The sequence below is a fragment of the Phocoena sinus genome, chromosome 4 (genome assembly GCF_008692025.1).
Source record: "Phocoena sinus isolate mPhoSin1 chromosome 4, mPhoSin1.pri, whole genome shotgun sequence".
Classification (NCBI taxonomy): domain Eukaryota; kingdom Metazoa; phylum Chordata; class Mammalia; order Artiodactyla; family Phocoenidae; genus Phocoena; species Phocoena sinus.
In genome coordinates, this window is record NC_045766.1 from 72,971,351 (window position 1) to 72,993,445 (window position 22,095).

The 22,095-nt window shown below is 54.9% G+C and overlaps 1 protein-coding gene across 16 annotated transcripts in view; it reads left to right on the forward strand.

Annotated features, from left to right (window-relative positions):
* Window positions 1–22,095, forward strand: part of TNK2 (tyrosine kinase non receptor 2) — a 37,782-nt gene that overhangs the window by 4,611 nt on the left and 11,076 nt on the right. For 3 of the 16 annotated variants that reach the window (XM_032629823.1, XM_032629830.1, XM_032629839.1), the window contains exons 1-10: window positions 7,262–8,580; window positions 10,321–10,490; window positions 13,686–13,866; window positions 14,901–14,971; window positions 16,873–17,094; window positions 18,252–18,404; window positions 18,908–19,185; window positions 20,641–20,767; window positions 21,173–21,319; window positions 21,402–21,496. In XM_032629823.1, the coding sequence (XP_032485714.1) occupies window positions 8,565–8,580; window positions 10,321–10,490; window positions 13,686–13,866; window positions 14,901–14,971; window positions 16,873–17,094; window positions 18,252–18,404; window positions 18,908–19,185; window positions 20,641–20,767; window positions 21,173–21,319; window positions 21,402–21,496 (1,460 nt within the window). In that variant the 5' untranslated portion in view covers window positions 7,262–8,564. Of the gene's footprint in view, window positions 1–7,149; window positions 7,223–7,258; window positions 8,581–10,320; window positions 10,491–13,681; window positions 13,867–13,930; window positions 14,089–14,900; window positions 14,972–16,872; window positions 17,095–18,251; window positions 18,405–18,907; window positions 19,186–20,640; window positions 20,768–21,172; window positions 21,320–21,401; window positions 21,497–22,095 lie in introns of those variants that run through there. The other 13 variants (XR_004349600.1, XM_032629831.1, XM_032629828.1 and 10 more) reach the window with 12 other exon arrangements.

The following is a 22,095-nucleotide window of genomic DNA, read 5'->3' on the forward strand; positions in this document are numbered from 1 at the left end:
CCTTTAGTAGCTTCCTAAGAGAGGAGGGTGAAAGAGTGGTAGATTATTTTGAGACCTTGCCAGTCTGACACTCAGTCACTTAATTAGCTGAATATAGAGATCTAGGCTGGAAATTGCTTTCCTTTGGAATCTTAAGGACATTGCTCTTAAGTTCCAGAGTTAACATTAATGTCTAAAATCATTCCCAATCCTTTTTGTGGAACTTGTGTTATACCGTTGCCCAGGAGTTTATAGCATCTTTTCTTTATCTCCAGTGTTCTTTAATTATGTAGCTTGGTGTGGGCTTTTGCTCTCCATTGTGGAAGATACTTTATCCTCCAACCCTTCTATTGTGATTTTAGCAATTTTAACAACAGTAAATGTCTGTTGATATTATTTTATCCCATGGCATGGATGAGGTAGACACAAAACTACTAAATTCAACTTAAGTTTTAACAGAAACATTGGAATAATGGATTAGGATTTTTGGCTAGGGAGATATCCACATTTCACTTAAAAAAATCCTTTATTTTGTTTAAAGGACTTGCTAAAGTTTTATGGTCCGGATTTTTTTTTTAATTAGAAAAATTAAGATAAGTGTGTGAATCTAATAAGGAAAAAATTCTCAGGATGAATTTTTGGAAATTTAGTAGAATGATTTCTCCATCCACTGACATTAATGGGACTTAGCATTAAGAATTACCCTCTGTATAGTAAATAGTCCCATAAACTGATGCTTATGGCCGTGATGAGAAGGGCCTTCTCAAAGAGTGGTCAGTGTCAACAATGGGAAAGAATATTTGAAAACAGAACTGCTCTGGCCAGGACCAATGATTGGCGCAGTTACAGGCTTTCTCCAGAGCAGCGGTTCTCGACCCCAGTATGGATTCATCTGCAGAGATTTCAAGATAGGATGCCCGAGTCTCACCTAGACCAAGTTGATTAGAATCTCAGTGGGCGGGGCCCACACACCGACACTTTCCTACCTCCCAGGTGGTTTTAATGCACAGCCAGTGCAAAGAACCACTGCTCCAGGGTTTAGTAGAGACCCTTGCTTCTCAGAGTGTGGTCTAAGGACCAGCACATTATCACTGGGAGCTTGTTAGAAATGTAAAACTTAGGCCCTACCCTCGTATCTGCCTCATCTATCCATTCAGCAGATATTTCTGAGCACCTGCTGTGGGCTAGACTTTGTTGGTTGGGCTGAGGATGGGTCTGTTGAATTTGTTATGTTTCCTGTCATATTTGTAATTTCTTATTCCCCCTATTAAAAAATAATAATATTCTCTTCTTGTTTTGTAGATACAACATCTTGTCTTTCTGAGGATATTAATGAGCATTTTCTGTCAGAAATTTTCTTCTCCTGCATAGTCTGCATTTCTTCTCAGTTGCTCTTTTCTGCGTGTTTTGCTCTTTCTTCCATGTTAGAGGCTTTCCTTGGGTGTCCAGTATTTTTTTGTCATCTACTCTTGACCACAAGCACTGGGTGGCCTTGTTGACCGAGCTTCTTTGTATGGTGACCTGGCTACTCGGTTTGTGGAGAACTCCCAATGTTGGTTTCTTTATATCTTTCTTGGCCTGATCAGAGTCCCCAGAAAGGACACTCCTGTCTTCTGCCAGGAGGTGGAGGCCTGGCTCCATGTTCCTGGAGGGAGTCGAGAAGGGGACTGAGATCTCCACATCTATGTGTGCTTTCCTTGTTAGGTCCCTGGCACCCCGCTCTCAGCCACTGCTGCGCCAGTGCAGAGGCCTGCACTTTACCCCTGAAGGGAAATCCCGATTTTGCCGGGTGGTACCGGGGCAGCAACCCAGTGGCTTTGTACTGGAGAGGGAGTCCAGGGGGGTCTTACTGCTTCTTAAACAGCTTTTGACTAATCCTCTATCTTTAGCACCTGTTCTTCTTCTAGAGGTTTCTGGGGCTTCTAGTTCCCAGGCCTTTTGAGGATTCTGTGGGGTCAATCAGGTCCTTTTCACCTTAGGATTGGGGATTTTCTCAGGTCTGCTCTCCAGAGTCACTGGCCATCTGCTTTCTAGCTTCCAAAGCTATGTTGTGGTTTTCTCTTCTACTATTCTTCCCGTCCTTAGGGACTTTTGCCATTCAGAAAATTTCTCTTTTGATCATTTTGGCTTTGGTGGGGTTTTGGGAAGGAGTGAAATTATGTGCATTTGTGCAATCTGTCTTTTCCTGGAGCCTCTATTCCCTCCTTAAACTTCCTCGCAGAATCCATGAATTCATTCAGTATCTAGTATATATTTAACAAATAAGACTCCAGCTCTGCCCTCCATAAGCTCACATCCTTGAACCAAGCAGTTTCGTGTCCAGTTGTATATGGACTGAATTCTGGTTCACCTGTTACTCTCCAGTAACAGGTGACCCTGGTCACCTCTTCAGAGCCTCAGTTTCCTCATCTGTAAAATGCGGATAATGTAGGGTAGTGGGGGGCAGGTTAATCAGGCAATGAAAGATAAAACTTTTAGTAAAGAACTTGCACACAGTGTCTTTCTGAGGATCTGAATCGTGACTTCTCCTCCTTCATCGTCCCCCAAACCTAGCACAGGGTGAGCACACAGTCAGTATGTGGTGAGTGACTAAAGAGGTGGGTGGGGTGAGAGGTTTGGCCTGGGCCCTCATTCAGCAGCTCTAGGTCCTGGGAGCCAAGGGCTTCTGCTGGATGTGAGAACTCTAGGTTCTTCCTGTCTCTGCCTGTCCCCTGGATGTTGTGTCTCCTCCTGAGGCAGGTTCTCCGCTCAGGCCCCTGACCTTTATTAGTCCCTGACCTTGGCAGGGCTGCCCCTCTATGGCCAGAGAGGAATCACCATTGCTCTGAACTGCTCTGCAGCTCCTAGGGATCCATTCCCTATGACAGCTTCTTAGGTGCCTCAGACCAGGCATGTCCCTTCCTTTTCAGGGTCTCAGTTTCTTTATCTCTAAAATGGGTGGGATTTAAGGTATCTTAAATATCTTGCAGTCCCTGACATCTCTCTCACTTCCAGGTTCGTACCCTTTCTCTCCCTGGCCCAGCAGCCCACCCTGAGCTGGATGTTCCTAGCTCCTGGGGTTCTGGTGTGGACTCTGTCCCAAGGGGATGAGCAGTCCCTCTCACAGAGTAAATGCTCTCCAATTCACGGCTCTGGGCCCACCCCACCTCCAGGGCCCAACAATAGGCCCCTTCAGCTCTAGGCTCTTGCTGAGGGGTTGGGGGAGTGGGGTGAGGCCTGAGCTGGTAGGCAGGGTGACCAGCTGGGCGGCCTCTGCCCAGCCCTGGAAGAGCCCTGGGAGTGGCTGGCTGCTGGGAGCCAGACTACATCCTTCCTCTCTTCCCAGGAGCCTCGGCTGCTGGGCCTTGGTGCCGGGAGGATGTTTGGGCCAGAGGGTGGTGAGAGGCAGCTCTCTGCAGTACCCTGCATCCCAGCCCTGTCACTCGGGCGTGTGGGGTGCGTGTGTGCAAGAGACCCAGGCAACAGCAGGAATTTACCCACTGTCACACTCGAGTGGTGTTTATGTGCGGGGGAGGGGTGCTCCAGGAATGTATTAGGGCTCTCAGTGTCCTGTCTCTGGGTGTCAGGGTTGGCACACTGGTCTTCGCTGGTGGAGTGTGAAACAGCTAAAAAATACTTTCAAGGGCTTCCCTGGTGGGGCAGTGGTTGAGAGTCCGCCTGCCGATGCAGGGGAGATGGGTTCGTGCCCCGGTCCGGGAAGATCCCACATATGCCGCGGAGCGGCTGGGCCCATGAGCCATGGCCGCTGAGCCTGCGCGTCCGGATCCTGTGCTCCACAACGGGAGAGGCTGCAACAGTGAGAGGACTGTGTACCCCCCACCACAAAAAAAAAAAAACTTTCAAGACCAAGTTGGTAGATGTGGGGAGGTACTGGGTTCAGTGAGGGCCTGTGGTTGTGGTGTTTAGTCAGGTTCTTTCCTTTCCTCTCTGAAAGTTACACCTCCTTCTCTGTTGGAGTCAAAGGAGATGAGGCGTAGGAGGGTCCCTGTATCTGGTGTGTCTGCCCCTGCTTCTGTGCCCTGCCTTCCCACCCTCTGACCCCCCCGTCTCCCTCCTCTCTCTCTGCGAGGCTGGGATGCCTGACAAACAAGACCTCCTGCCCATCGATCGACCCTGTGGTATCCCCAGCTCTCCCTCCGCAGTCTGATGAGAAGGCAGCCTTCAGTCAAAGCTCTTCCTCTGCCTTGAGGGACTGCTGTGTTGTCCCCGGGGCTGAAATAGCTTTGTGGGAGCAAAGTAGCTTAGTGGTTCTGGGACAGGAGTAGCTGTAACGAGATTGGCTGCCCTTCTTCGCATGAAGGTGCTTGCTTTTCTGGATTCGAAATAATGGGGGGAAGCAAAGCCAGGGCCAACAAGGGCAGCCAGGCTTATTCCTGGTATTCACTGGACATAAGGTGGTACCAGCTCACTGGAAAAGAGACAGGCTTCCTTTCCCCAGTGTCTGTCACAAAGGCTTGAAGTCCCTTTCAGCAAACTCTTTTGACCAGGTGCCTTGCCAGATTCTTCTTGCAAGGTGACAGATATAAACAGATGGTTACAATGTACAAACCACAAGAGGTACGTACATAGGGCTCCCTCAATAGAATTATGTATTAATACAGAGTGCTACAGAAATAGCACCCTTTAAGGATCAGAGCATGATAGATAATTAAAATTTTTTTCATCCTTTTGGCTATTTTCCACGTGTAGTATTATGTGTTTATGCCACTCTTGTTTTCACACATACTTGAACAAAATAACATGGGAAGCAATGGCAAAAAGAACCGTTTGGGGATAGGAAATGGGAATTTACAAAGGAGATGACGTTTTATTTGGGTCTTGAGGGACCCAAATGTGTAGGAGTTCATCATGAAGAGAAAAGAGTATCACAAAGAATAACTCAAAGACATTAAAATTAAAGAAGATGTTGTGTCTAGGGAAGGGCAAGTATCTGACTTGGTTGGAATATGGAGACGTTTGAAGGAAATGATAAGAGTTGGAGGTGGACAGATAGGCAAGGGATGGATCCTGAAGGGCCTTGTATTTGGCTCAGTGAGGAATTACAGAGGATGTAAGCAGGAGAGGAACTTCGGATCCGTGTTCAGATGACAGTATAAGAATAGGCAACTACGTGCCAGATGCTGTGCTAAGTGTGCCGTTCATGATCTCATTGAGTTTGCACTTTCTGAAGGACATACTATTTATTCCCATTTGCAGATAAGGAAATTGAGGCTTAGAGGTTAAGGCATTTGCCCAGGGGTGAGGTGTCTAGCCTAGGTGGCTGGTGTTGGCTTGTGATGTTTTCAGTCAGGGTATAAGAGCACACATAAGCTAGGTTTAAGGCGGGGGTTGATGAGCTCAATTTGGACATGTAGAATTTAGGGTACCTTTGCATCCTCCTGGTGGAGCTGGCTGTAAATGTCTAGAAGCATGGGTGTAGAGCTTCTAGAGCTCAGGAATGGAGACAGACAGCACATGGTGCTAATTGGAGCCCTGGGAGGAGAGGAGGTGACTCCCAGGGAGGGAAGAGAAGGAAGGGTGAGTTCCAAAGTCTTAGGAAATATCCACAGTTAAGGAGAAGGGTGAAGAGCCCTCAGGGTTAGACTCAGGGCCTGTGGGCTCAGCACTGCTGGCAAATATGCCTCAGGCTTGACTGTCCTCGGGGCCTCAGCTGCCAAGCTCCCCTGGAAGGGAGTGGGCCACTGTGGCCTGGAGATGGAGAGGGTGTGGACAGCCATGGTATGTGTCTGAATCACCCCCTTCTGTCCCTTGGCCTGTGGCCAGCCTCCTCCCCAGACCAGTGTGATTTCAGACCTGGGATGACCTGAAGGTGTGGGGTTACCTGGTACAGTTCCCTCTGGGATGAAGTCCCAAGGGGAACCAGCCTGGCCTTGGTCCAGAAGCTTGGGCGCTGCACACAGAGGGGTGAGTTGAGGTTGACTGGGCTTGGTGGGGCTGGCATGTGTAGGCAAGATAATCCTCTGGTTGGGAGAGGAGCCATAAGCCCCCCTCCTTCTCCTTCCCAATATGTTGTTTTCCCTCCAGGGCCTGGAGAAGAGGGAGGGCAGAGATACCAGAGAGCTGGCCTGGCATATATTCCTGAGAATACGGTAGATTGTTTTGGAAAAATCTTCTTGGCCGGAAATTACATGTCACATCTGCTCCTCAGTGTGGATTTGTAACTTGACTGATGCTGTTGGAGAGCCTGGGGGAGGGGAGTGGATGGCAGAGGCAGGCTGGTTCCTGGGCCACTACCGGCTCCCTTTAGAGATAAGGGCGCAAGTTGTAGACCAGAGGGTATACACGTGGGGTGGATTCCCCAAATTCTAGAGGCAGTTTGGATCTTGTGGGTATCTTGTAATAGGATGGCTTTCGGAGGCAGGGGCCTTGTGGAGGGAGGAGGTGGGGAGAAAGCAGGATGGGGGAATGGTTTAGATCAGACTCTTTATCCAACCAGGAGAAGGAGGGATCTGGGGGCCTGGCATTTTCAGCCTCTCGTTCTCGAAGGCCTCCTGAGTGTTCCTGCAGCTGCTCCCAAAACCAGTTTCTGCCATAGCTGCAGTAAGATGCAGAGGAGCTTCTGCCTAGAATACACACCCTGCTTGGCAGGGTCATCCCCTATGCCAACGCGCTTCAGCTGGAGCAGGAGCTTTTGAAGAGTGAGCCTTATGGGAACTCACCTAGTGCCCACCCGGGGTCTCCTTCCTCAGTCTTGAGGTGGAGTGTGTGTGGGGGGGAGGGGAGTGGGGAGTAGAGGTGTCTCAGCATTTCCCTCCTCCTCTGCCCCAAACCCCCAAGGTGTGAGGGTGCCCTGAGCTCATCCCTAAATACCCGGTACTGAGGAGTCAGTGGATGCTTCAGATGCCATTGGAATGAGAGGGTGTGCGTGTGGCACCTTGGGGCCTCTGCCGTGGGACTTCCTCCACTAGCAATGTCCTCATCCTGGCACTGGGTGACAGCCCTGCGTGGACACGTGTTGGAGCAGCTCCTGCGGGAGGGAGTGTGGGTACTCGCACTCTTCTGAGCCCAGAGAGGTCAGCCACAGTGCTCTGCCCGGCCGAGCAGTCTTGGGGGCGGGGCGGGTGGAGGTGCAGGCGGGGAGAAGTCCAGGCTGGTGAGAAGAGGCGTGGGCTGCGGAGGGCTGAGGTCTCCCTCCCAGTGCGGACGCGGGGGGCGTGGCTTCCACTGCGGAGAGGAGTGGGCTGGGCAGGTTCCCCGGGCCTGAGTGGAGTGCGGAATGGCAGCGCACCAGGGAGCCTGGCAGGTGGGCGCATGCTTGGAGCTAGGTGGAAGCTGGGCTGGTGGAAGGAGAGGGGTCTAGAGGGAGGGGTCTCAGGTCGAGTTAGGATGGGGGCTTCTCTTCTGTGAGCTTCTTGGACGGACCCCCCCCCCTTGTCATGGAGTATGGGGGCCCTTGAGTCCCTAGGACCTGATCGGTGGCTGTGGATCTCTGGGGTCCTGGAGGCGGCCAGGGGCCGAGGGGAGCTGTGGCTCCGTGGTCAGTGAAGGTGCAGCCCCGCACCTGGCTCTCTGGGGGGCAGCCTGCGCTGCGGAGAGGCGGCTCCTTGGAATGGAGCCTGTGCACGAGATTGGGGGAGGGGCAGCCGCAGGCCCAGCGGGAGAGACCGCTACCACGAGGCTCTGCTCCCTCGCTCTAGCTGCAGGTGGCAGATACGGGTCTGTGGGGTGCGTGCGGGCCCGAGGACTGGGCCTTCCCTTGGCTGAGGTGCTTTAGCGGTCCCTGCCCTCCTTGTTGAGGATGCTCGAGGCCCGGCCCCTCAGGACGCAGGGCAGTGACGCTGCCGGTGCGCTGGAGGGGCGGGGACTGCGGGAGGGCTCTGCTCCCCTCCCGGGCCCTAAAGCCCGGAGTTTGGGTTCCAAGGGTGAGAGATTTGCATATCTGCGCCTCACTGGGGCCGAGGAGGGACAGCAGGTAATAGGGGAAACCTGGGGGATAGCCAGGTAGCCAGGCCCTAGACCGCATCGTCTGCTGGTGAGCTGAGGGGAGCCTTTCAGGAGTGAGGGGTATCTGTGATCCTGGCCCCAGGACAGATCCTGGGGGCTGGGATGCTGGGTAAAGAAGGGTGATGTGTTTGTGTGTGGGGTGGGGCGGGGCGAGTCAGTGGTGGTGAATTCCTGTTGCTGACATCTGCTTCAGTATCTCTGAGTCCTTGGAACCCAATTAAGCTGCCCTTTGGGCTTGCTTCATCGCTGCAGGGGAGCCCCGAAAGCACTGCCAGGATGTGGGTTTAGTCCTTTATGGACACTGAGTCCCTGTGCCCTGGACATTCCCTCTTATTGGCTTTATGAATCTGCGTATTAAGCCAAATGTCCCTGTTTGCTTTGGAAAACATGACCATGGTATTTATGGGTCGGCTTCCCTTCCCCTTGGAGATCAAGCACTTTCTCTCTTGACCAGTAGAGGGCAGTCACTGACAGGACGAAGCGGGGTGGGGGTGGCGGTGCAGAAAGGTGGCTGTTTTCTGGGGCTGGGAGAAGAGGTCCAGGAGCTGGCCTGACCTCTGACCCCTGACCATGCTTTGCTTTTCTCCACAGCCTCCCACAGCTGGATTGCTGAGCAAGCTACTGAGGCTTGTTCTTACCTGATGTGCAAGGGAACAGGCAGGCATGGGGTTCTTGTGGATTTGGGGCACATCTTTCAGGGGGTGGCTATAATTTTCAGTCTGGCCATTCAAATCCAGCAGTCCTCCAACTTGCGGTAGAGGGAATAATCCTGCTTAAACTGTCCCTTGAAGTCAGGTCCCTGGATCTCCTTCAGAATGGTGCTTTGTGGGAAATAAGCAATAGGCTTCTCTGTGCTGTGGGCATTGTGAGCCAGCGTTTGCGGGAAGGTCAGCTCCAGTGTGACCTTGACCCGACCTCATCTTGTCCATTAGCTCTGATTCCATTCTCAGACTGGTGATTCACTGGCACCGAAGGGAGGCTGCACCTGGCTGGCCTCACAAGCTTTGGGTGGTGGTGGATGACATGACAGGGGGATGGGAAAGAGGACTGATTGCTGGGGGTGTCCCATTTCCCCACTCCCTGAGTCAGATCTGGAAACGACTGTCCCTGCAGGCACCTCCCTGCCAGGGAGGTCAAGCACTAAGAGAGAGGCCCTGGAAAGAGCCTGGGATGCTGACTCCCCAAAACTCAACCCCAGCTGCCTACTCCACCAGCCAGCTGGGACTCCCAGAGCTGGTGGCCAGCTGGATAGGGACAAGAGAGCAGTGTGCAAGAAACAGGGGCTCCCTGGGCATGGCTGGGAGGGGGGTGCTGAGGGAGCCTGAGAGGACTTCCTGCAGCTGTCAGGTGTGTCTGGGGGCTGTAGCGAGGGGGGTGTAAGAGCAGCTGGCGCCCTTGAGGAGGGCCAGAGGGATCACTTGTCAGCTCTAGGAATGTGTAGGTTCCACGGGGGCTTCATGGGGTGACTGCAGTTCCCTCTGGGTGGGGCTGTTGTCTGTGTGTGTAGGTGCTATTCAGGAGACCTCCTGTGGCCCGGAATCCTCTAGCTTTGGCTGGGGGCATTGCAGGGTTTAGGGGCATATTTGTGTGTTTTGAGGGGGCTTTGGATCTTGGCCAGCTGGACTGGGAGATTCTTCCCCCCACCCCGGCTCTTGGCTGGACTGCCCCGCTCTGGCAGGCTGCCGGACTCCTATTTCCGTCGGGCACCAGGGTAACAGGGCCACATTAGGGCCTGAGCCAGGAGACGCCCAGCCAAGGCTGGGACTGGGAGATGGGGGAGGGTCTCCGAAGGGTCTGCCTGCAAGGTCCAGGAACGACTCTCTGGTGTCCAAGCCCCCAGCTCAGGCTGTGCACTAAGCCCTCACAGCCCCAGACAGGCGCTACGGGGGCCTCTTTGTATATTGCTGCCTGATTGACCTAGCCCCCACCCTAAAATCCCAGGGGTTGTCTGCAGCTCTGGGGGCTGGGGTGGAAGCCAGAGACAGGGGCCTTGTGTGCGGGGAGGAGGTGGGGGCAGCGCGGGTGGCTGGGAGGAAGAGTACCCCCATTCCCGCCGCCCTCTTGGCAGTGATTCAGAAAGGTCCTTTTTCAGCCAGTGTCAGAGCTGCTCAGCTGCGGAGGGAGGGGGGAGGGAGGCGGGCTGGCGGGGGAGCCAGGGAGTAGGGCTGGAGCCGTGACCACTGCGCTGGAGAGAAGACAGAGACACACGACTGAGGACCCAGGCTGCAGTCAACTGAGAGAAGAACTAACTCTCTCCTGCCAGGGTAGCCAGCTGTGGAAACAGCTGTAGAGCAGAGAAAAGGGGACCACCCTATTCTTCTGCTCCATTTCCCACCCCTGGTGTGGGATTTGGGGGGTCTCTGGGGCAGACCTCTGGCCAACTTCACTTCTGGGCAGAACCTGAAATTCAGGAGCTGAGACCACTGCCCACCCCACCTCCCTCGGGCCAGAGCCCCGGTGACCTGGTCAGGGGGTCCAGCTCCGTGGAGATGCCAGCAGCTCGTCGGTTCCCTGGCTTAGAGCTCTCCTTCCCTCTTCTTGCCAGACTCCGGCGGAGACTCTACACAGTGAGTGGGGGGTTGCGGGTGGGAGCTGGACAGACTGAGAGGCAGCCCTGCGCTGAGGGCCAGAGAGCAGGACCGGGCTGCTTGACAGGGGTTCAGGGCCTCCCTGCTCCAGCGGCTGCATTCTTGGTGGCGAGTGTGTCAGGAGAGCGTGTGTGGGAAGTGTGCGTGCCGGCCATGAGAGCCACACGTGTCAGACACAGGTGTGTGGACGGGGCTGTGCTGGGGGCAGCCGCAGCAGTGCCCTGTGCTTTCACCGACAAAGACATGGGCTAGAGAGGGAGGGAGGGGAGGGAGGGGACATGTCCAGGGTCACCCTGGGTGGGGTGGTGGAGACCGGACAGGGACCCTGGCTGCTTTCTTCTCACCCAGATCCCAGTGTTCTCTCTAGTCTTCCCCCCACACACACCCGCCCCACGCAGAGCAGCCCTGTTCCTGGGGTTGGGGAGCAGGGAGGGGAGGACCCAGCTGAGCAGGGAGATTTGTTAGCTGGTGTTTCATGGGTAAAGGAACAGGGCAGACTGTGCTTTCTAAGCAGCTTCTTCAGGGGAGTGGCCTCTGGGTCTCTCCCAGCCCGGACCACACAGGGCAGGGCTTGGACCTGTTCTCAGGAGTGGCTGCCTCCTACCCCCAGGAGGGTAGGAATGAGTGGCCTGGAGCCCTGGGATTCGGAGACTGGGGAGGAAGCAGTGGGGATCTTCAGACCACTTGCCCTGGTGGCCAGCCTCTTCTTGGGCTGAGCTGTGTAGGGGGTGGGATCATTTTGCTCCAGGGATGGAATAGTGATGGCGGAAGTGCTGGCTGGCCTCTCCTGGTCATGCCACAGAGAGACGGGGCCTAGGTTAGTGATTTTCACAGGGCACCTTTGGGGCTTTCTTCTGGAAAGCAGTGGTGCCCTGCCCTCTTAAGTCCACACCTCCTTGTTTGTAACAGATGGCTTTGCTGTGGATAAGTGAGTTAATACAGCTAAGTGCTCAGAACTGTGCCCAGCATGTAGTTAACTGTAGTTGAAGTGTTAGAGTTTTTATTTTTCTTAACTAAAATTAAGAGAAATACAACCTGTTTACTCTGTGTGTGTGTGGTCAGTCAACTTAATGCCTCCTGTAATATAAAGGAGAACCAAAAGGAAATCGATTGTAGCATTTTGTGTATTCTAATATGTCAGTACAATCTGACATCACCAAGCAGTCAGATGCTAAGACCTCAGGTAGAACCAGCACGGCAACATCTACACAAGTGCTGACTGAGAGGAGAGTTTTGAAATAGTAGGGTGGGCTGCCTTCAGTGATATTTTTCTGAATGGTGGACATTCAGAAATGTCCACCATTCTGAATGGTGGGTTAAGTTCCAAACAAAGCAAAAGGCCAGTTTTCCCTCAGTTTACACAGTAGCTCCATTCCAGGAAAATTCAGTCTGTATTAACACTATAAAAATGCTTTCTTGTTCATATGTAAAATGGGGTTTGATTTATAATCAGATGATTATAGACAAATTTCTCACCTGCATGAATTAAGTTGTATGGGATTTGGGACAGTGTGTGAGTCCCCCAGCCACCCACTCAGTGCCACTAATGGTCCCCCAACACTGTGACAGCCAAAAATGCCCCCTAGGGGGCTGTATGGCCCTCATGAGAACCATCTGGGTGAAGGATTAGGGCTTAAAGTTTGGAAACCCCCTTCTGGACCAGCCACTTTGGTAGAGGAACCAGGGTTTGAACTGAGGGCTTCTCTTTCCCAGTGGTGGCTCTTTGTACTGCCCTGGGCTGCCTGGGAGAGTCTGAGCTCCTGGCACTGGGTTGGCAGCACCGCTGGGAACTGTGAGAGCAGAAGGCTCATGCTGGTCCCAGACTGTGAGCACCTGCTCTCTTAGTGTGACCTGTGATGAGCGCTGGGGGACAAGGCCACCTCCAAGTCGGGAGGAGGGGGTCTTGGGGCAGCTGGCCTTTTCCCTCATCCCTGTCTTCTCCAGTGGTGATTGAACACGGGTCAGGGGCTGGCCAAGCCCTCAGCTCTGATGGGTCTTACTCGGACAAGGATGGGTTTAGTGTCGGGCTGCTTAGTTTTGAGGGTGCCACTGGCTTCTTTCTCTGGGCCCCAGAGGGTGTAACAGGTCTGGTGGCCCCTTGGCTGATTGAGGCCTGCATGTAATTTTGTTTGACCAGCACAGCATACACATGTGCTTGCGTGTGTGTATTTCAAACTTGAATTAGTTGACATAGTTCAAAAGTCAGGAGAAAGATCTAATGTCAAGTGTAAACAAGGAACAGAATGGTGTGGGTAATGGGTGAGTATTTGTGTGGGGAAAAAACAAGTCTGGAAGAACGCGTAAAAGTCATGAATGGCAGCCGACTTTGGGGATGGGGCTGAGGTGGCTGTGCGGCAAGAGAGGGATGAGACTTTACGGCTCTCGTGTGCCTTTTGAATATCTTACATGTGTGTATAGTACCTTTTCAAAAAAAAATTTTAATAGCGAGATTTTACACATCGATTCAGATTTCTGGTATTTCTGGAAAATGTTTAAAGCTTTGACCAGAGTCTGTTGTGACAGCCGTTGACAGCAGTCTGAAAGCCCGCCCCAGCCTCTGCCCCTCCTTCCCTCTGACCCTCCTGTGGTCCTGGAGGTGTTTGTGTGGTGGCCTGTGGAGGGGTCTTTGGACCTGGGGGGAGGCTCATGCGATGTCAGGCATTGAGAGGACAGTAGCTAGAGCTCATCTAGTCCCTGTGGGGCCCATCAGGTCTGGGGAGCTCATGGATGGGTCTCAAGGGGCACTGCACCCCCAAAAGTTTTGTAATTAAAACGTTATGAATAAGGATACATATATTTTCCTGGAGATACACTCGATAGTTTTCATCAGATTCTCAAAGGCCTTGTGACAACAGGAGCGTTTAAGAGCCAGTGGGGAACCGGAGAACAGAGTTTGATCTCAGGTCACTCGGCCATGGATGGCAGATTTGGGGAGTAAGACCCTAACTCCAGGGCCTGGGCTGTGTCCCAACTGCCCTGATTCTACCCTTGTTGCCATAGGAGGAGGACAGGTGGCTACAGGCTCTTCTGTACAGCTGTTTTGGGGAGCAAGAAGGTGGTGTGAGTTCTTCCCCACAGCACATAGTAGGATGTGGGTGAGCCCAAGGCAGAGGCGGGGTCGCCTGTTACCTGCCTGCATCCCACGGTCCCTGAGCCATTCTTCTCTCCCCGCAGAGGCTGGGGAGCGGCAGCATGCAGCCGGAGGAGGGCACAGGCTGGCTGCTGGAGCTGCTGTCCGAGGTGCAGCTGCAGCAGTATTTCCTGCGGCTCCGCGACGACCTCAACGTTACCCGCCTGTCCCACTTTGAGTATGTCAAGAATGAGGACCTGGAGAAGATTGGCATGGGCCGGCCTGGTAGGTGGGGGCATTGGCCTTGCCTGTCGTCGCCCCACTGACCATTTACCTCCTCTGTCCTCAGGATCGGCAACCGCATGGAAGAGCCCTCCCCCCTTTATTCCGTGGGGTGGCAGAGCTGAGAACTCTCACTGCCTGTCCAAGAGCCCCCGCGGTGGGGCAGAGGGGCATCAGTAGATGCTGTACACAGTGAGTGCATGAGGACAGTTTGCGGTTGTGAAGGTGAATTGGAGTTTGAGGAATCTTACTTAAATTTCTGGCTACTCAGGATTAACTACGCACTCTGTTTTGTTTGTGCAGACATTTCTAGGGTGTATTTCTTCCATCTTCTCCTCTTTTATAAATGTAGAATTGAGTCTGTTCTGAACACCAGGGGGGTTAGTGTCCAGAGGTCTGTGGAGAAGGGAAGATAAAATCCTTCAGATGATGGTTTGCTGCTTTTCTACTCATCTCTCCCTTTCTCTGTCTCTCCTACAAAGATCTGTTCTATAAGTTGAACTCTTTTTTTTTTTTCTATGTGTTTATCCTGAAAGTAGTGACTATAGCTTCTAGAAGTCACAGTGTTCCTTGTAGAACATTAGAAACTTTTGAGTGCATTCAGCCTGAAATAGCTAAATAAGTAATGATGTGCTAATTTAGACACTGACTTACGCTGCTTTTAGCCTAGAGAGTTGATATCTGATGCCAGTAACATAATAAAATTTTATGGGAGAAAAACTCAAAATTGGGGAAATTCTGTCCGTTACCTTTTTTTTTTTTTTTCTTGAGAGTTGGCATAAGAGCACTACTGTTCAATTTTGGTGGTTAAATACCTCCATCCAGTTCGAGAAGGATTGCCTAGAAGTGGAATGCAGTGACCATCTGGTTAATGGCAGCCCCTGGTTGGTGGGGATGGCTTGTTTCCTTGGTGTCATCGTGCTGGGCAGTGTCTAGTGGTGGACTCCCCCCAGGGTGACCGAGGAAGCCTGCGATGGGCAGCAGCCTCTTGGGGGTGTGAGCGCCTTAACAGCACGGGTTCCCCTTCCTCCCCGCAGGCCAGCGGCGGCTGTGGGAGGCTGTGAAGAGGAGGAAGGCCATGTGCAAACGCAAGTCCTGGATGAGCAAGGTGGGTGGACAGGGAGGGACGTGGGAGGGGTAGCTCACTGGGGCCTCCTCTGGTGTCGTCCTGAGAGCCTTCCCCCACTCCCCGCAGTATAATCTCGCACTTTGTACAGACCTCCCACCTCCGGGGTCTTATCGGGCAGGGTGCTTGTAGAGCTGCCTGGCTAAGCGTCTGTCTCCGCTGGAGACGGCACTGACTGGCCTGTGTGTAGCCTTGGCTTCACGTCCCCTCCCGCCAGGCAGTGGTGCCGGGCATGGAACAGGCGCTTGTTGACAAGTGCGCTGTAACTTGAGCCCTCGCTTTGCCTAAGTGTTGGGGCCGGTGTCCAGCGTGGGGCGGTGGGGCCGTCTGGACCCAGGACGTCTTTGCTTCCCTCATCCCGCACCTCCCTAGTCTGTGGAGGGTTTCTCTGGTCACCGGGCCCCACTGACAGCTTCCTTCCCCAAGGCCCGCCCCCACCCCGTTGCCCTAATTTGGGTCTCTGGAGTGGTGAGTCCCAGGTCTGACTCAGGGGAACTTTGCCCATTGTCTGGAAGACAATGTGAAAGGAAGTGAACCAGCCGGGCCTTCCCCCCACTTCTGGCCTCAGGGCTGGGGAGAGGGGCGGGCAGTGCAGAACAGCTGGATCTGGGATTGGGCCGCAGAGATTTCCTGGCTGTGATCTGGCAAGGGGCTGTCTCTTGGGATCCTGTGGCCTTTACTGGGGACACTGTCCTGGTCCCTTGCCCAGGTTTTAGGGGAGGATGGGTGTGTTGGGGCGGGCGAAGGCAGGAGGGAAGAGCCACACGGTGTGCAGGATTCAGGGGGTCTTGGATCTACCACCGACTCACAGGAGGTCCCCGGGCCAGTCGGTTGACCGCTCCAGACTTGAGGCATGTGGCCAGTAAGACAGTGCCAGCCGCACTTGCCCAGCTTACCTCACGGGGCCTTGGGCAGGGTCCCTTGAGAAAAAGGCTGTGAAGGACCTTGTCAGCTGAACACTGCTTGCAAATGGAAGGGATGCCAGTTGCTGGGAGGAAGGACGGAGCAGCGGCCAGAAGAGGCCCTCAGACTGGAGACCCCTTCACCCCATACAGACAAGGCTCTGCCGACCTTGGGGGCAGGGGCCAACTGGGCAGAGGGTGCCGCCTGAAGCCGAGGCTTTGCATGCCCTGGTAGGGTGGCCAAGTCAAGCTGACAGGGCCGCTCTGACCCTCAGGGCTTCCCTCCTGTCCCCTGACCTTTGGCCCCTTCCCTCTCCAGCCCAGGCTGCAGAGTCCTCTCCAACCTTCCTTCTTTCTGAGCCCTCAGCTCTAGGCCTCCCTCCAGAAGCCCAGCTGTCTTCCCAGGCCCTTCCCCGGCAAGGCCTTCCTTCATCTGCACCCCCATACACACTCACGGTCCAACCTCAGGCTCAAATTATCCTCTCCCCAGGCAGGATGAAGAGCAGCCGACTCCCTGGGGAGGGTGGAGACAGACAGCGCCAAATGGGCAACCCAGAGACGGGGCCAGGGCTAAAAATGGACAGGAGGTGTTTGCGAGGGCCCCTAGGGCTCCTGCCCATCTGCTCGGGTGAGGGGCTGGAGTCTGTGCTGGGTAGGGGTACAGAGCAGGGAGGGGGGCAGAGGTGGTGCCGGGCTTTGGGCTATCCCTGACCCCACAGCTGGGTGTGGGACTGCAGCCGCCGCAGGCTGCATGCCTGACAGCCCGTTTCTGGCACGTAGCCCGAGGCCACACCGAGGCCGTGGGTTCCCGTTTGGAGGTGTGGTCAGGAGGGGGCGTGGGCCTCCAGCCAGGCCGCCCCCCAGAAGTTTGGCAAAGCCACAACCTGTCTGGCGGCCTCGCCAAGGACCCAGTGGGGCAGGACTGAATGACCGGCTCTGGGGCCTCAGGGTTCCATCTGGCCCCTGGCTGCCTTCAAACAGGTGTTCAGTGGAAAGCGGCTGGAGGCTGAGTTCCCCCCTCATCACTCTCAGAGCACCTTCCGGAAGACCTCACCCACCCCCGGAGGCCCAGCAGCGGAGGGGTCCCTGCAGAGCCTCACCTGCCTCATTGGGGAGAAGGACCTGCATCTCTTTGAGAAGCTGGGAGATGGCTCCTTTGGCGTGGTGCGCAGGGGCGAGTGGGACGCCCCCTCGGGGAAGACGGTGAGCTCTCTGGGTCCTGTGGGGCGTGGCAGGCCCTGCTCTGCCCTCTGAGGTGGATCTGTCCCCTCTGCTGGGATGTGAAGGGGGCTGGGGACAGGTCCAAAGTGGCTCACCCTGGAGTCCGTGCTCAGGGTTAACTAGACACATGTTCCTTTTTTCAGTTATAAAACTAATGATCATAAAAGTTTGGAGACTTAAAAATAAGAAAAACAAAATAAAGCCTGTAATCCCACCACTCAGAGGAAGCAGAGTTAGCATTTACACCTTTTTTCCCTTCAGACATTTTGTTGAATTTCTTTAAGATACACATTTTAGACACAACTTTTTAACACTTGCCCTTTCATCTTAGTATTGTATTTAAAAAATTTTCCCTGGAGGGAAAGATAGCGTGTGTGCAGTAAAGCATACAGTTCTTGAATGTACGGCTCAGTGACTTTTCACATACGCGTGGGCCCGTGTGACCACTGCCCAGATTGTGATGTAGAACAGGGGTCCCCAACCCCCGGGCCGTGGACCGGGACCAGTCCACGGCCTGTTAGGAACCAGGCCGCACAGCAAGAGGTGAGTGGTGGGCAAGTGAGCGAGCTTCATCTGCCGTTCCCCATCGCTCGCATTAGCGCCTGAACCCTCATATCCAGCACCCCCCCATCCCAGTCTGTGGAAAAACCGTCTTCCACAAACCCGTCCCTGGGGCCAAAAAGGTTGGGGACCACTGGTGTAGAACATCTCTGTCACCCGAGAAGGCTCCCTCATGCCTCTTCCACTGAGTATAACCTCCCTTCAAGGGAAGCCACTCTTCTGATTTCTGTCACCAGATTAGTTTTATGGCATTTTATTTAAAGCATTATATTTAAAGCATTTTAAATGCTTTAAATCCTTCTACACCAAAAACATATCTTATCATAACATTTTAATATTCCGTCATTGTACCGGTCATCTCTTACCTTGCGGTTGCCACTTAACCTGGGTACTCCCGCAGGAAGGGGAGGCCCAGCTCATGGCTGTTGGGGTAAGCTGCCCTCCCCCTGCCAGGCCACAGGCCCCTGGGACACGCTCACTCACCCGATGAGCAGGTCTGAGGCTGGAGTGGGGAGCAGGCTAGCCCGGAGTGTGGAGGCTGGGGCCTGTCCTGACTCTGCAGTCCCCACTCTGGCCAGGTGAGTGTGGCTGTGAAGTGCCTGAAGCCTGATGTGCTGAGCCAGCCAGAGGCCATGGATGACTTCATCCGGGAGGTCAATGCCATGCACTCGCTTGACCACCGGAACCTCATTCGCCTCTACGGTGTGGTGCTCACACCGCCCATGAAGATGGTAAGTGCTGTGGGCAGAAGGGGGATGGCAGCAGGGAGGACCCTGTGCCCCTCACCTCCTGCCTGTGCTGTGGTTACTCCCTCCATCCTGATGAAGGTCAGAGGTCCTCCAGATCCTGCTTTGGTCCCCCACCTGATGTGGCAAGGGGGCTCACAGGCCTACCCCGGTACTGACCGACCCTGGTGTCCGCTGGAGCTCACTTCCATCTCTCTGGGTTTGGCTTGTGTTCACCGGCAGAGGGTTGCACCCACGGGAGGGGCCGGTCCCAGAGTTTAGTGTTTGGCATTTGCTAACCTGAGCCTCTTTGGGTTGCTCTTCTGGGCCTCGGTTTCCCATGTTCCCTAGAGGGGAGAGGCTTGGGAAGCTGTAGGATTCCTAGAGGTCCCTGGAGAGCAGGCCAGGGAGGAGCATGGAGCACGGCTCTGGCAGGCCTTGAGGGGAGGAGCTGAGGGAGGGGCAGGGCTCAGCCATGCTTATTCCTCCTTCCTCCTCCGTGGCCTCAGGTGACAGAGCTGGCACCTCTGGGATCGTTGTTGGACCGGCTGCGCAAGCACCAGGGCCACTTCCTCCTGGGTACCCTGAGCCGCTACGCTGTGCAGGTGGCTGAGGGCATGGGCTACCTGGAGTCCAAGCGCTTTATTCACCGTGACCTGGCCGCCCGCAATCTGCTGTTGGCCACCCGTGACCTGGTCAAGATCGGGGACTTCGGGCTGATGCGAGCACTACCCCAGAATGACGACCACTACGTCATGCAGGAGCACCGCAAGGTGCCCTTTGCCTGGTGAGGGGCAGGCGCTGCCAGCTCGCGGGGCCTGGACCACCCCCCCCCCACCCGGTCCCTACACACCCAGGCTTCAGAGCTTCCAGGGCCTTCCATACACCCACCAGCCCTTGTCTCTTCTGGGCCCGGGGTGCCCTTGTTGTGTGCCCATCCATTCACTTATCCATCCGGTAATTCTCAGGGGCCCACGTGCCAGGTGCTAGGGTGCACAGGGATAAGTGCTGTAGGACACATTAAGGCTTCCTGGAAGACGCAGTTTTAAGCTCCTGAAATACCAGAAGTTAGCCAGGCAGAGACTGGCTGCTAATCGTGTCCCAGGTAGAGCTGGGGGCAGGCAGGGCCTTGTAGACTGACGAGGGGTGTTCACCTGCACACTAGGGTGGTACCTGGCCCTGCCCTCGCCCCTGTGTGAGCTTATCGTGTGCTGAGACCGTCATTATCCTCTGTTGTCAGAGGCTCCTGAAGGAGTGTCATCTCCTTGCTTTGGGGTGGGAGGAGTCGGTCCAGTTCTGGTTGCCAGAAAACCCTCTAATCCAGGATGTACAGTCACCCCTAATTAATTACTGACTTTATATCTAGGATGATCACACATCCTGGATTATGCCTGATGTCCTGGAGTAATTAATAGCACCTCCTTTCATACTCAAGCGTCCTGGTTTGAATGGTAAATTATAAGGTCACCTTTTTTTATGCAGCCCTCTTAAAACAATCCTGTGAAGTGAGCAGATTATTGTTATCCCCATTTCACAGATGAAGAACGTGGGGCTTAGAGCTCTTGGGTGACTTTCCCTGGGTCCTACGCCCTTTGAGTGGCAGGGCCAGCTCTCCAGTCCCATGAGGTATCTCTGATTCTCCATCTAGGGCGGCTTCCTCCTCACTCCCCATGCCTCAGTCCACCGTGGAATGAATACCCTTTGTTAGCTTCCCTGCAGTGCCATTTTTCTTCCTTACCCAAGAGGGAGCTCCAGAGAGTGTGTGGGATGAGGAAAGCTACTGTGACTGTTCCCACCCATTTTGGTTCTTCCCCAGGCCCTATCCAGATTTCCCACCCACACCTTCCTGCTGAAATGACCTAAATCCTAGGATCCTGCCCCAAATCTGGAAATTGTCATCCTCCCACCACAATTAGAAAACAGCCTGAGATCTTATCCCACCCCACTTTTTGCCCCTTCTGGAGCTGCTGACCTTCTTCCTTTCCCTGACATGGGAACATCCTCCTCTCCCCACCCCAGGCCGCGCGTGGAAAAAAGACCTGAGCAGAGACAATTTTGTCCAAGTCTGTGCACCCCGTAGTTAAGAAGTCCTTAACTTCACACTGTGCCCCCAGTACCTACTGTGAACCTGGGCACGCGGGGCAACGGCACACTTGTGCATGAGCATTTGGGGTCCACTGGCGCTGATGCAGGGGGTGGGGGTGCTCTGAGAGGCCTTCTGCTTGACCCCTGCCTCTGCCAGGTGTGCACCTGAGAGCCTGAAGACTCGCACCTTCTCCCATGCCAGCGACACCTGGATGTTTGGGGTCACGCTGTGGGAGATGTTCACCTATGGCCAGGAGCCCTGGATTGGCCTCAATGGCAGTCAGGTGAGGGGGCTGGGGCTATGCTCCCCACAGCGTGGCTGGGGGTTGATTTGATCCTTGTCTCCCAACCTGGCCCTGTTGGAACTGGCTCCTACCTGTTGGAATCCCTGTCTCCCTTGCCCTGTGTCTGCCTGACCCCCCCAGGTAAGCTGAGCAAAGAGCACGGCCCCCAGTGGTCAGGAACAGGCCGGCCTGGGCTTTTTCGCAGTCCTCCTTTGCCACGGCCCCCTGTTCGGAGGCCCCAGACCTAGGGGTAAGGGTCAGAGGCCCAGGGTGCAGGCAGAGCTCTTCTTTGGGGTACAGGCATGGCGGCCAGCAGTTCCAGCTGTTCCGTGGGCTGGGGGGGGAGATGAGCGGTGAAGAGCCGGGTGCTCTGCTTGTCCTCAAACTGCACCTCCCCACCACCAGATCCTGCATAAGATTGACAAGGAGGGGGAGCGTCTGCCCCGGCCCGAGGACTGCCCCCAGGACATCTACAATGTCATGGTTCAGTGCTGGGCTCACAAACCAGAGGACAGACCCACCTTTGTGGCCCTGAGGGACTTCCTGCTGGAGGTGAGGGCAGATCTGCCCCCGGGGGCAGGGGTATCGAGCAGGTGTCAGCCTGAGGTGGTTAGTGACCTGTCTCTGCCCCCAGGCCCAGCCCACTGACATGCGGGCCCTTCAGGACTTTGAGGAACCAGACAAGCTGCACATCCAGATGAACGATGTCATCACCGTCATTGAGGGGAGGTAGGGAGCGCGGGGGCTGTGCCTGCACCGCCGTGAAGGGCACAGACTGGTTGGGCTTGGGGCCCAGAGCCATTCTGCCTCTCAGGTCCCCATGGCAACAGCCCCTCTCAGGGCTCCTGCAGCAAGAGGGGAGGGCAGGCCTGGGTCCGCCTGAGTGCATGGGGTTAAGTATGCAGGTGCGGTGGCTCGCAGGGGGGTTTCCCTGCCTAGCGTCTCCTCTGTCACCCTTTCCCACCAGACTCCAGTGCTGGCTCTGTGGGTTGGGGCCTCACTGCCGTAATGGTGGGGTGTAGGAAGTGGAGCAGCCTGGCCTCGGGGCCCAGCTGGGACTCCTGGACATTCTTCCTCTTATCCTCCCCTGCCCCACCTCTTCCCTCTCCTCCCAGGATAAGGACTCTGGACTGCCACCTGGGTGCCCTTCAGTAGCCCCAAGCAGCCCTGCCTCTTCCTGGCAGCCTCTGCCTTCCCAGGGCTCTCCTCTGTCCTCTGCTGGGCCTCCCACCTGGCCATTTTGTCCCCGGGCTGCCCTCACAGGGTCTCTATTCCTGCCCCCTCAATCCCCCTCACACCTGGCAACAAGTGTCTGCCTGCAGGCAGCC